This window comes from Pithys albifrons, chromosome 9, assembly GCF_047495875.1.
Source record: "Pithys albifrons albifrons isolate INPA30051 chromosome 9, PitAlb_v1, whole genome shotgun sequence".
NCBI classification, from domain to species: domain Eukaryota; kingdom Metazoa; phylum Chordata; class Aves; order Passeriformes; family Thamnophilidae; genus Pithys; species Pithys albifrons.
Window position 1 is genome coordinate 24,307,670 of NC_092466.1, and position 12,706 is coordinate 24,320,375.

Here is a 12,706-nt window from a genome sequence, read left to right on the forward strand (position 1 = left end):
ATAACTGGACTCAAAACAGGACAGCAATGCAAAGAATCAGGTATTGTGTTGTTAATGGGAGATGAGACTGAAAGAGAACACAAACTACTGTATTATAAAACGTGTTTTGAAGGAAGACTGGGGAAAGAAGGACATCAATGAAGGTGTGAATATGAAGACAATATGGCAGCACAGGGGCTGGTAGAGACGAAATATACATCGTCATAGTGCAGTACAAATGAAAAAAGAGGACGGGAGATGTTAACGGTGAAGTCTGCTTTTCAAATGCAACAATCTGATACACCAATGACTCCACAAGGGGGGAAAAATATAAAAAAAAAGCCTAAAAAGCTTATATTATTTAATTTTGTACTTCCTGCAAAGAAGTTAGTGCGTGAGTCACAAGAAACAATGGAGAGACAAAATGCTATTCTCTCTCCTCTGAGATTGGGGGCTCATATAGAAATATCACACAGATATATATATATACACACACACATAGACAGATGAATATATGTATGTATATATGTGTGTGCATATACAGAGAAAGATAGACAAAGATGTTATCTTCCTGTGTTCTTGGCAAGGAATTAGTCCTGAAGTTAGAAGGAGTGAAGGTAGGATTGAGGTTGGAAGGAAAGGTAACGAAGAGGGCATACCGCTTTCGGCTTCTGCAAACGACAAGAAAAAAATTGCAAATCAAACACTTTGATAAGAAGTCAACTGACACCAAAGAAAAAGCAAAAAAACCCTTTATTTAAAAGTTTCCAAGGCTTAAAGGTTTTTCTGCTGAGAATGAGAACAAATATATGGATAGGCAAGGAGAAAATTTTACAAGAGGAGTATAAATGGGTTGCAGGAGGGAAGAGTCCATGTTAGGCTTTCCTCTTGCTTATTCATGTGAGAAAAATACAGAGGAAAAGGAAGGTAGAAATATCTTTAAAAGGGATTTCAGATTAGGAGTTTGAATGTCTGCATTTTGGACTGTTATTTTTCGCTATATATTCAACATAGGGACATTTTCAGGTTCATGTTTCTCCATGTTCCTTTTACTTTTTTCTACAAAATTACCAAAACCTCTCTCCAAATGAACTAAGAAAGATAATTTTTTCAACTAAAATATTTGGCTTTTATCGGGGGCACAAAAATTTACTTCCTGTTCTTAATAACAGATTATAACATTCCCAGATACTAATTAGAGATGAAGGAATGGCTAACTCATACTGTGACCTGGAACTACAAAAGTGCAGACCTTAGCAGCTGGTCAGAAATCCTCTAAATTGAGTTTTGTAAACTCAAAGGCTTTGATAGCTGAGCAGTAATTTAAACATTATTAAAGATATAAAAGCAAGGGTTAAAAAATATTCTAATCTAATCTTTAAGATACATTTATGAAGAACAGTTGCCTAAAAAGAAAAACATAATATAGACACTTTAATCATTATATAAAAACTAATTTGCATTTCTTATATCTATAATACCTATATTTAGGCTTGAATATCTGCTTTCAAGCAGTCCTGTAAAATAAATTGTTTACAATTAAGTACCTAATGCTAACAAAATTTGTTAACAAGGTGCGCTTACTCTTTTGTGTAGCTTTATAAGTAGCCAGGAAAAAAAGAAGCAAAATGCTATCTGCAAGCAGGAAGCTCTGCTACTGATAACTTGTACAGAAATATTAACTTGGATAGAATTCCGATAATTCATAATTACTATTGATCTCAAATTCCCTATGGTAGAGCTAACAGAATTTGGCTATAAATCAGAAAGCCTTAGAAAACTGACATCTAAGTGATTGCCTGAAGGAAAAAAAAAAGGTTTGTAGGTCAACTAGTATTTGTGCCATTGTACATGTAATGAAGAAGTCAACAATGTCAAATAAAGTTTGCCCTTGAGTGGGATGGGACTGTTAATTCTTAACACTGAGCAGAAAATTTAAAGAGAGGATTAAGAAATTTAGAATGCCCTCACACTGCCACTTTTGAGAGCTGCACACGCTCCTGAATTCATTTTACATTGCAAACTACAATCATAAAATATTATGTATCTACTATTATAAGCACATATCTACTATTGGTCACTCTCATAAAGATCGAAGGTTTAAAAGGAGACCCATAATCAGTTCCTGCTTCATCTTTATGAAGAACTTTAGATATGAGCATAGTAAAATATTTTCACTGCCAACATCAAAAAATGTAATTGGAAAATGAAAAATTTATCTTGTTCAAAAAGAGCTTGCACTTCTAAACCATGTTATTTTAACTTTTATCTTAATTCCCCATCTTTTCATTTAATAGAAATGCAAGGAAATGCAAGTATATGAAGTGCGAAACTTAAGTTTTGCTCCATTACCTTTCTGGTTAGACTAACAGGCTCCAGATCAGAAAACCAAAAATATGTAGTTAACATATTTGGGTTGAAGAGCAAATGAACAAGTAGAACAGCAAAGATATACTGCAGGTAGCTCTGTGACTCACCAAGCAGTGACTATAAAATTATCACCAGTTAATAAAATCAGCAGACATTACTGTGGATCAGGGTTATAAAGAAATGTGAATATCTACCTTACATGCCCTCCTCTTGATACATACATGTTCAGAAAATCAAGCTGTTAAAATCTTTTTGTAATTATTGTTTCCTGCAATTTTAAGCTCTTTTTCCCCCTAACAAATTAATTAAATTATTAATTCCAAGCTGTTATATGAGGGGCTTTAAGTAAGAAGAAATATAGGATTGCATCATATTGTGTTACTTTTTGTGGGATCCTCTGCATCACCTTATGATTAAGAACTCAATCCAACTCTCACTGAAGTTAGTGGAAAGAATGATATGGAAGCCAAGAATTATCTGTTATTACTGAAAAAGACTATAATATTAGCACATCTGTAAGTAAATGGCAACTGAAGTAATGACAACTAAAATTTAGGAAATAATTCTTAGGAGAAAAAGCAGAGATCACATCTTTCTTTTAATATTGGAAGCACAAAATCTGATAAATAGTTCCACTGCTCTTACTACCATATTTTTCCTTTTTCTAGAGACAAAAGAAGAGATTTTTTTGCCTTAAATTAGCTAATGTAGAATGAGGTCATTCAATAGAAAAGTATTTTAAGAGTCCATAAAAGCTGAAAACATTTTTAAAAATCTGATATTTAAAAAAAAAATTCTTAAACAGCATAGTATGAAGAAAAATAATATCAAATATCACATACACCACTTCACATTTCACTTTACAACATAAAAAGAATCAAGTAAAATCAACTCTCGGGCATGGAAATACTCTTATAAAAGTTTGTTCCATTGCATTTTCCATGTCAAATGCCCCATATATGTTTTACACATACTTTTAATAAAAAATATGACATTTCATAATAATATTAAAATAAACTTGCAAAACCTCAGAAACTGTGGCATGAGATCAAATGACAGAATCAGTTCTCCTGTGACAAGAAACAATTGCCTTTAACAGTGTTTGGCCACTAAAAGGTAATTAGTGGCCAAAAATAAGATTAATTAATATGTAACTTTCCAGGTTTACTACTGCAGTGCAGAATATAACTCTTGAAAGAGGAAAATCAAATTAATCGCAGAGTGAGTACTGTCATATTTTTATTAAATGACCCTCCACATGTTGCAGAGAACATTTATAAGATTTTTGTTATAGAAAAATAAGTATTGATTAAAGAAATGCATGAAACACTTCTTTTCCCATCTGTGAATCTGTACTAAAACCAATGATCTTTATTTTTCTTTTTGGTCAAGGAAACTAGCCAGTTGGTTGGTAATTCAAGGCCAAATTTGCATGTTGAGAATATAGATAGCCATAATGAATTTTGATATCACATCTGCTTTCCACTTTTCCATTTTCAGTAAAGTAAATTGGACCTTTGGTTAAAAGTGATATGCACTGAACACAAACAAATTCTAAGCTTTTCCATAAGAAAAAATTAACTGCACTTGTGGAGGTGGGACATATGTATTACTGTCTCTTCAATTCTACTAAATGTTCTGACTAATTTTAGGAAGAAATAAGGCAGAAATAAATGCCTTTCAGTGATATGTGAAATGCTGTAATGTGATGGCATGCTAATTTTGTTCTGAAATGTTCTGAAGAATCGTTACGTTCACTCTGAAAAAAAGCAGGCAGAATTCTTGACAGTGCATTCCAGAGCTTCAGAAGTTGGAGACATTGGACATACCTGCTTTCACGTTTTTCCGACTTGTATTCTATGGCTATCATTAAAAGCTTTAGTTTCGCAAACACCAGTCTGCAGGAAAAGAAGAGGCCAAGAGTCAGTTCTTTTTCACAACCAACATCACAAATGTAGAGATGGCTGTGGGGAATGTATTTTCTTCGAGAACTCAGGCTAAGATCTTTCCCCATTTTTCCATTAGGGATACACAGAATATATATTAAGATCTTTCTGTTTTGAAGATAATGAACGCATATGGTTCTAAAAATATAAACCAAGAAGCTGGTAATGGTAGCATAAGCACCAACACATTGTGTTACTAAGTCTACTTAAGCATTAATAACAAAGGTTATGATACACAACTTAAAATTGCATCTGACTATAATTGTGAATGTTGTAAGGTAATTTTTCAATATTTGTTGATTGTAGTGGGCATTCCTTAGAAAAATATGTATATATTGAAAAAAAGTGAGAGTACACTATTAGGGAAGAATAGCGTGACTGGAAGCAATTTCTGATCAATATATGGGAAGAACATTCTGATACTGTAATATACATTATTTTTTAGTCATAAAAGTATGCTGAAGTGGCTATTTATTAAAACAAGGGTGATGTTCACAGACTTGCAGAACTGTGAGTTAGCACACCACTTGCCTCAAGCTAAGAGGCTCTGTGAAAATAAACAAAGAAACTGAGCTTTTTTGGTTTTTAATAACTCATTGAAACATATACAAAGTCAATGCTTCTTGTTTCCTGTTCTACAAATTTGTCACAACTGATTCTTGAGCTCATCTTTCAATTAGAAGGCTGTCATTTTCTTTATCATACACTGCCCTCTCCAGTGCTCAGTGCTTTTTATTCAACTTCCTTACTTCAGTGTTCTTAGTATTTTGGCATATATATTTCGATTATACTTATTTTCTTTAAGCAAATTAAGCAATATTCTTCATACTTTGTATCAATCACATCCTTAGCAGGAAACAAGGAACTGGCTGCTGAACTGATAATATTCAATTTCTACAACAAACAGCAAATGCACCTAATTTAATATGTATTAAGAAAAGTGTACACATTTCATATGCTGTTTCCACTTCTAGGTCAAGTGTCAGTTCACAGATGTGCTGGCCTCAGGAAAATTTTTGGGTAGAGAATAGTGGGCCTATAACCTGGGTGAAGGTTAGCCTTGCATTACTAAATGTTAGAAGGTCCACAGAAGACTGCACAAGGGGGAGACAATTTGGTAGTTTATTTTCAATCAGCAATATCCAAGGGCACAAAATGTTAGGAATTACTTTCACATACTGAAAATACATTGGTTGGAACATGTTCATGACATTATAGGAGACGTGACTTTCATGACTGTAGCTAGCGTAAACAGCACAAATTGCCTTTCATTCTGAATATAATACACATTTCTATAAAATGTTATGAGGTTTTATTCTTCAAGTTATCCAGGAAAACTTTTGTAATTATAGTAATAAACTTTTTCCCTTAGTGAAAAATATAAGTATTTTCAGTCTTTAGAAATAAAGATGTAGCATGGCTTATGTTATGGCTATGTACTATATGCTTCAAGTACTCCTTTCTCATAACCAAATAGACATCTCTTTTCTGATATATTTCACTTGTTACAAGTGGTTTGCAGCCAGTGCCACAGAGCTCTGGGTGCCACACTGCTTATATGACTTGACAACATCTGTTTAAATTTATGAATAGTTTCCTTGGAATGGGGCATTAGCCAACATGGTGATGCCGACAATCACTATTCATGGAATGGGAATCATTCGAAGAAATGATAGAACAGTGCTTGTGAGTAAATAACTCAATTTAAATGGATTGTTGATGAATTTGTTCAACGCCAAAAACATTTATGCTTTCATTTACAATCATTTAATTCCAAATTTATTCTGAAAACAGGCATTATAATGTTTCAGATTCTTCTGTGCAGTGATTGTTTAGTGTTTATTAGATACCATCTGATGTATCATTAGGACTTCAGCAGAGTGAAAAGGTCTCCTGCAAAAAACAAATCACTCTTGACAGAAAGCAAATACTTCTCTATGTTAATATGTATTTCTACTTACTCACAAACTGCGGGGAAGGACAAACCCACAAAGGCACTAGACAGATATTCTGTATACATTTCATTTGCAACTCCTTCCAGGTAATATTTCTGCCATGTATCCTCCTCAATCTAAAAGAAACAGAGATGGAGAGTACTCAGCAAAAATTAAAGCTTTCTTTAAAGTTTACAAACAACTGCTTAAACATGAATCAGATTCTAACAAATAAGTCAGTAGACTGTTATGGCAATTAACATAGCTTATTCTTACAGGATTTTCTGGAATGCTGAAAAAAAAACCAAAACAGAGTCCCTGCAGTCAGTAAATCAAGCATCCTATGTAAAAATAATAATCAATTGTAGTCAAGCATATTTAGCCTGGGGTGAAATAAGGTTATAGAGAGCTTAATAAAAATGTTTCTCAACTGTCTTTTTATGTGAATCATAGAATGTTAAGAGTTGGAAGGGGCCCTTAAAGATCACTGGGTCCCAACCTCCCTGCCAGGGGCAGGGATGCCTCCCATTGGACCAGGTTGCTCAAAGCCTTCTCTAACCTGGCCACAATCTCCGGCAAGAGTGGGACATCCACAACCTGTTCCATCCACTGGACAACCTGTTCCAGTGCCTTGCCACATTCACAGACATTCTTCCTAACATCTAGCCTCTATTTCCCCTCTTTCACTTTTTACCCATTACTCCTCATCCCACCACACAGGTCCTGCAGAAGAGTCCCCCTGCAGCTTCCCTGTAGGCCTCCTTAAGATACTGGAAAGTTTCTAAGAGGTCTCCACACAGTCTTCTCTTATCCACACTGAACAGCCCCAACTTTCTCAGCCCGTGTTTGCAGGGGAGGTGCCCCAGTCCTCTTACTAACTTTGTGGCCCTCCTCTGGACTCACTCCAGAGGTTGCATCATATTGTCATTTGGGTCTTTAACAATGTTTCAATTATTTTCACCTTGTTTAGAAGTTATAAGCACTCAAATGTCTTTGTTTAACTGGGATGTAACTAATGTGGGTAAAGGTATCCAAATTAATTTCTCAGCTCTTCCACAATAAATCAAATTGAGAAAAGCATCTTTAAGCAATAGTATATGTTTGTCTGTTGTGTCAAACTACATCTGTTTTAAAACTGCATTAAGCAAGATGTTCTTGCATAATGTATATGCCTTGAAGAAAATCGCGATGTATAAATTCATAAAAGGAAAAAAAACTAAGATGAGAAAAATTAAAGCACATACTTTAATCACCTGAGAATTCAGGTCTGTGACCAACAACCTACTCTATGCATCGATAATGTATCCAGCTACTGACTTTCTGCCTCTTGAATTTAAAAATCAATTAATGCCTACCATAAATATAATTAATTACTTTTTTCTGAGTATTCATATAATAATAACAACGACAACAACAATCATAATCATAAGTTGCACAGGCTGCCATTTAAGGGTCAGTGCTCTTCAACATCTTCATAAACAACCTGGATGCAGGACTCAAAGGGATACTAAGTAAGTTGGCCAACAACACTAAAATTGGAGGAGCTGTTGACTTGCCTGAAGGCAGAGAGTTCCTGACAACTTAGAGGGCTGGGCAATCACAAACTATATGAAGTTTAATAAGAGCAAGTGCCAGATTACCCATCTGGGATAGGGCAACTCTGGGTGTACGTAAAGACTGGGGAATGAGATGATAGAAAGTAGTGCTGTGGAGAGGGACCTGGTGGTCCTGGTCCATGGCAAGTTGTATGAGAGTCAGCAGTGACCTGGAAGCCAGGAGGGCCAACCATGTCATGGGGGACATCAGGCAAAGTATCGCCAGCCAGTCAAGGGACGAGATTGTGCTGCTCTGCTCTGCACTGGAGTGGCCTCACCTGGAATACTGTGCGCAGTTTTGGGCACCAATATACAAGAAATATTAAGACATTAGAGAGTGTCCAAAGGAGGCCTACAAAGATGGTGAAGGGTCTGGAAGGATCAGATGAGGCCACTTAGCCTGTTCAACCTGGAGAAGAGGAGACTGAGGAGAGACTTCACTGCAGTTACAACATCCTTGGGAGGGGAAGAGGAGGGGCATGCACTGGTCTCTTCTCCATGGTGACCAGTGACTGTACCCAAAGGAATGGCCTGAGGCTGTGTCAGAGGATGCTTACATTGGATATTAGGAAAGCCTCTTCACCCAGTGGCTGGTTGGGCACTGGAACAGCCTGAGAGAGTTCAAGAATCATATAGACATTGCTCATGGGCACATGATGAGATTCTTGGAGACGTCCCAGGCAGGGCCAGGGACTGGACCCAATGATTCTTATCAGCTCCTTCCAATTCAGGATATTCTATGATTCTATTATTCTCTTGGGCAAACAAATTTCAAGTATTAAAAAATCTGTATTCCACAGCTATTTTGACACGATTTAAACAGTATTTTAGATAAATTTGCATTTTTATCCTACAGGGTAAGTAGTAATTTGGGATTCACCAATCTTTTCCTCATGTTAAACTAGTCAAAAGGCACTCTTTCAAAAAAAATGTTCTAAAGAACAGAAGGATTGAAAACTTTTTAAGAAACCAGTGAAATATAAGATCAAATGATTTTTTTTTTTAAATAGTTCTCTTCTCCTGTTGAAAGGCTGCCAACCTATTAATTTAGGTCTGGAGCTATAAACAACTGCAAGAATAAATTGCAACATGGATATGTTCCAAATCATATACTCCCTGACAAGTGGGCTGCAAACAATCAAGAGAAATTTCTTCCATAGAAATTGTTTCACCATTCAGAGATCATGTGGGATGGTAAAAGGGATTTGCATTGTGTTATTCTCCACCACACACGGAGATGTCATATCACATTTTTATAATCCTTTTATTTATGGGAAACTTGCAAATGTTGTTGATCAGCAACTCTATATCCAAAAAATAGATAAAGTGCAGGCTTGGTTAAAAAAAAAAAAAAAACCTCGTGGTAACAAGGGCATGTTTGTAACTTATGGTCTATTTTGTGGCTTTTTCTTAGATTGACACCACCTGGGGTTGGAAAAAAATACACAAATACATTACATGTTTCCCTTTCTACTTTTTTCCCTTGCTTTCCTTTCTTTAGGCAGATGGCTTTAATTTGCAGGAAGGATCAGACCTGTAGTTAAATATTCACCCTCTGTCAAGGACTGACAAAGGACTGGAAAAAAACAAATTCACAAAGCAGTGATCAAGCTTCATAGATACCAGTTAGTATTAAAGTAACAATGAAGTTATTTGAGTGTTTAAGAGATGTTGTATTAGGATACCATGAATTGTTGATGAATGAATTTAAACAACAATTGATTTGTGGAAATTATGTTATTATTAGTTGATTGTAACACTGGACTAAAGACAATAATTCCATTTTATCTCCATCTGAACCATGATGCTTTCTCTGTGACTTTAAAGAGACAGATGATCACCTGCCCAATATCTTTTGAAAAGCCATATCAGCTGGTCTGCTAGAAAAGAAATTACTAATAAGAATCATCAGTGTTCTGTATTTTCTTTCCATTTCCTTGAGTTCTGCAGTTACAGTAAGTCTTAAAAGAGTAAGATTCCGCAGATAAACAAAATCAGTTTCTCCCATAATCCAGGCCAATAAGACACTTATTTTGAAATCCTTAAAGTGAGGAAAAATACCTATTTTGAAATAAGTATGCTCTTGACTAAATTAGGCTTTCATAATATTTTCAAGTCTATTGCTGCAGTTAATCTCAAAAACTAAATCCCAAAATTAATCTGAGTCTTTATAATGTGCATTTATTTTCCATTAAAATACTTAACCATAATTTAAATGACTGTTGTTCAGTCCATCTCTAGGCCTACAGATAGTTACCTATTAGTCCATACTTATCTATACATTAAGAGTAAGTTGCAAAAACTTAACTGTTAATGTAGAGATTAAATAACCTGTCTCATACGCACTTACAAAATTGATGCTTCACATGTTAGTTGCCTGAAAACAAGGGGGAATAGTTAAATTTTATAGAAACAAAAAGAGCTGAATTTGAGGCGAGTTCAGTTCAAGATGCTACCCATTAAAGTTACCACAAATGCAATGCAATAAAACTATGATTATTTACCTAGTTAGTTAAAGAAAGACAACCTTGATTTTAACTTGCAAAATAAAGAAAAGCTTACAGTAGTTTCAATTTTACAATTATAAAGACAGTTTTGTTACTACAAGTAAGTACCGGTCTATCCTCTTTCAGGTCCTGACAGCAATGTCAGAATACTTACATTTTCTACCTTTGTACAGTATGAATTAACACAGCTGAGACAGAGTAGATTTCATTTGAGTAAAAAGTTTTCTGAGAAGTCAAGAATTCTGATCATAGAAGTCAGAATGGTTTGGGTTGGAAAGACTTCTAAAGATCATTTAGTTCCAACCTCCCTGACATCGGCAGGGACACCTTTCGCTAGATCAGGTTGCTCAAAGTGCCAGTCAACCTGGTCTTAAAGACTTCCAGGGATGGGACATGCCATCCTCAGATAAAATCTTTATTGTTTTCTGAAAAATATTGACTTGGCAATAAAAATTTGTGAGTAATTAAGCAGTCAAATACTGATTTGGAATGAGGATATATCTTTGCTGGCAGAGTAATTAAAGCAGAATTTAATGTCAAACAATATTTAGAATAGAATAAAACATTGCAGTGTGGAACAACACAAGAGCAGCAACAGACATGAGGTACATAAATACTACAGCCATGAACCACTTCAGTGTGGGAAAAAAACAGCCCATAAAAACCCCGTTGATATTATTTGATCTTGCTATCATTTATTCTTTTCACTCTTCTCATTTCTTGCATGGTACTTCCATTCTCATTTAGCCTCATACAGAGGCCTCTTGTACATTCTACAGGGTGCAACTGTTGAATGAAGATACAATAATTGATTAAGGGTAATTCTATTTCCACACTATTTATTTTAATTTGGACTTTTTTGCTCATCACTGTTTTAGACCTCAACCTTATCACCAAGCAATGACAAAAGGCACTTTTACATGCCTTTCCTTACAGAAAAGGAGCATCTACCTCTATGAGAGACCTTCTCCTGTATGATCCTAAGGAGAAGACTTTGCATATCATTCTGTTATTTTTACCTCTGGAGTTAAGTAGCTAACGTAGTTCAAGCTGAACCTGCAGCAACATGAGTAAAAGTAACATTCTAGAAAGATAACAAGACAGCACAATTAGTAGTTGACACAGCAACAAGAAATCATTCGCTGTCTTCTACTTATGACCACACTATAAATTATTAAGTACATAGCAATTTCCTTTGATGTTAAATCATAGCAAAATGTTATCACAGGATGCTGTGTTGGTGTAAACAGTAAGTAGCAATTTTTTTCTTCAGAAACCTTACAAACTCTAGAGGAAATTTTAAAAAATGCTAACAAAAATTTAAGTTACTCCAATAACAATTTGGAAAAAAGGTAAAGAGAGTTTAGGTACCTGTAGGACCTGACACAGAATGTGCCATACCAGCACAATGACTCAAATCTATATTTTCCAAACTACTCTCCAGTACTGTAAGTATGTGATTATCTTTCCCTGACTACATTACACCACAGTTCTGTCCCCTGGATAGTCATAAAACAAATGACCCATTGATTCAATAGCCTATATGAAGAATAGCTGGAAAATTACATAGTGCATCCCAAGAGAAGAAATCTAATTTTCATCTGTATCTCTTCTTGAGTCACAATCCTCCCCTGCTCTCCTCTAGCTGTATATAGATACAATATTGTTATCAGCAAATATATTTACATAATACAATCAATTCCTAGTGGTACATGGTGACAGTGCTACGAAAAAAATGGTGTACATCTTTCAAGCACAACCATTAGTACTGTCAAAAGAAAACCAAAACCCTTATTACACCCATCCTTACACTCTGGCAGTGTAATTATTGGGTACTCTGTAGCTCCACATGATCTATCTTGTTCATAGTGTTCATTTTTGAGTGTAATGATCTAAATAGCTATATGAAAGAGATTGAGTATATCTGATCCTGATTATGCTATATTGTCTCTTATGACAAGATCGAAGTATAACTACCATGGCAGAGAACAAATGCTAGAGATGCAGTGTGACCTAGGATCTTTTATTGCATTTTGGAAGGGAAAGGATGGTGGGGTGTCTTTATAAATATTAAGCAAGTGACAGAACAAGAATTCCTTTATAGCACAATGAAAGCAGATGTAAAGTCTGCTCCCCAGCACTGAATAAGATCACCTCATCACCACCACAGAAAGAGCAGAGAACAGCACATAGCCTTTGAGAATGCTTCCAGGATTTCCTGATGTATAATGTTACAATTCTCTTCTCCACAGCATTGCATTTTTCTAACAACATAGGTGAGAATTAAAAGAAAGTACACACAGAATCAGAATGGTTTGGGTTGGAAGGGACCTTAAAGACCATTCAGTTCCAACATCCCTTCCATGGCTAGTGAC

General features: G+C 35.3%; 1 protein-coding gene across 33 annotated transcripts in view; it reads right to left on the reverse strand.

Annotated features, from left to right (window-relative positions):
- The window catches only part of KCNMA1 (potassium calcium-activated channel subfamily M alpha 1), a 430,172-nt gene that overhangs the window by 115,599 nt on the left and 301,867 nt on the right, over positions 1 to 12,706 (reverse strand). For 18 of the 33 annotated variants that reach the window (XM_071563747.1, XM_071563746.1, XM_071563756.1 and 15 more), the window contains 3 exons: positions 6,257 to 6,366; positions 4,179 to 4,247; positions 639 to 650 (listed from right to left, as the gene is read on the reverse strand). In XM_071563747.1, coding sequence (XP_071419848.1) covers positions 639 to 650; positions 4,179 to 4,247; positions 6,257 to 6,366 — 191 coding nt within the window. The remainder of the gene's footprint in view (positions 1 to 638; positions 651 to 4,178; positions 4,248 to 6,256; positions 6,367 to 12,706) is intronic. The other 15 variants (XM_071563758.1, XM_071563757.1, XM_071563755.1 and 12 more) reach the window with 1 other exon arrangement.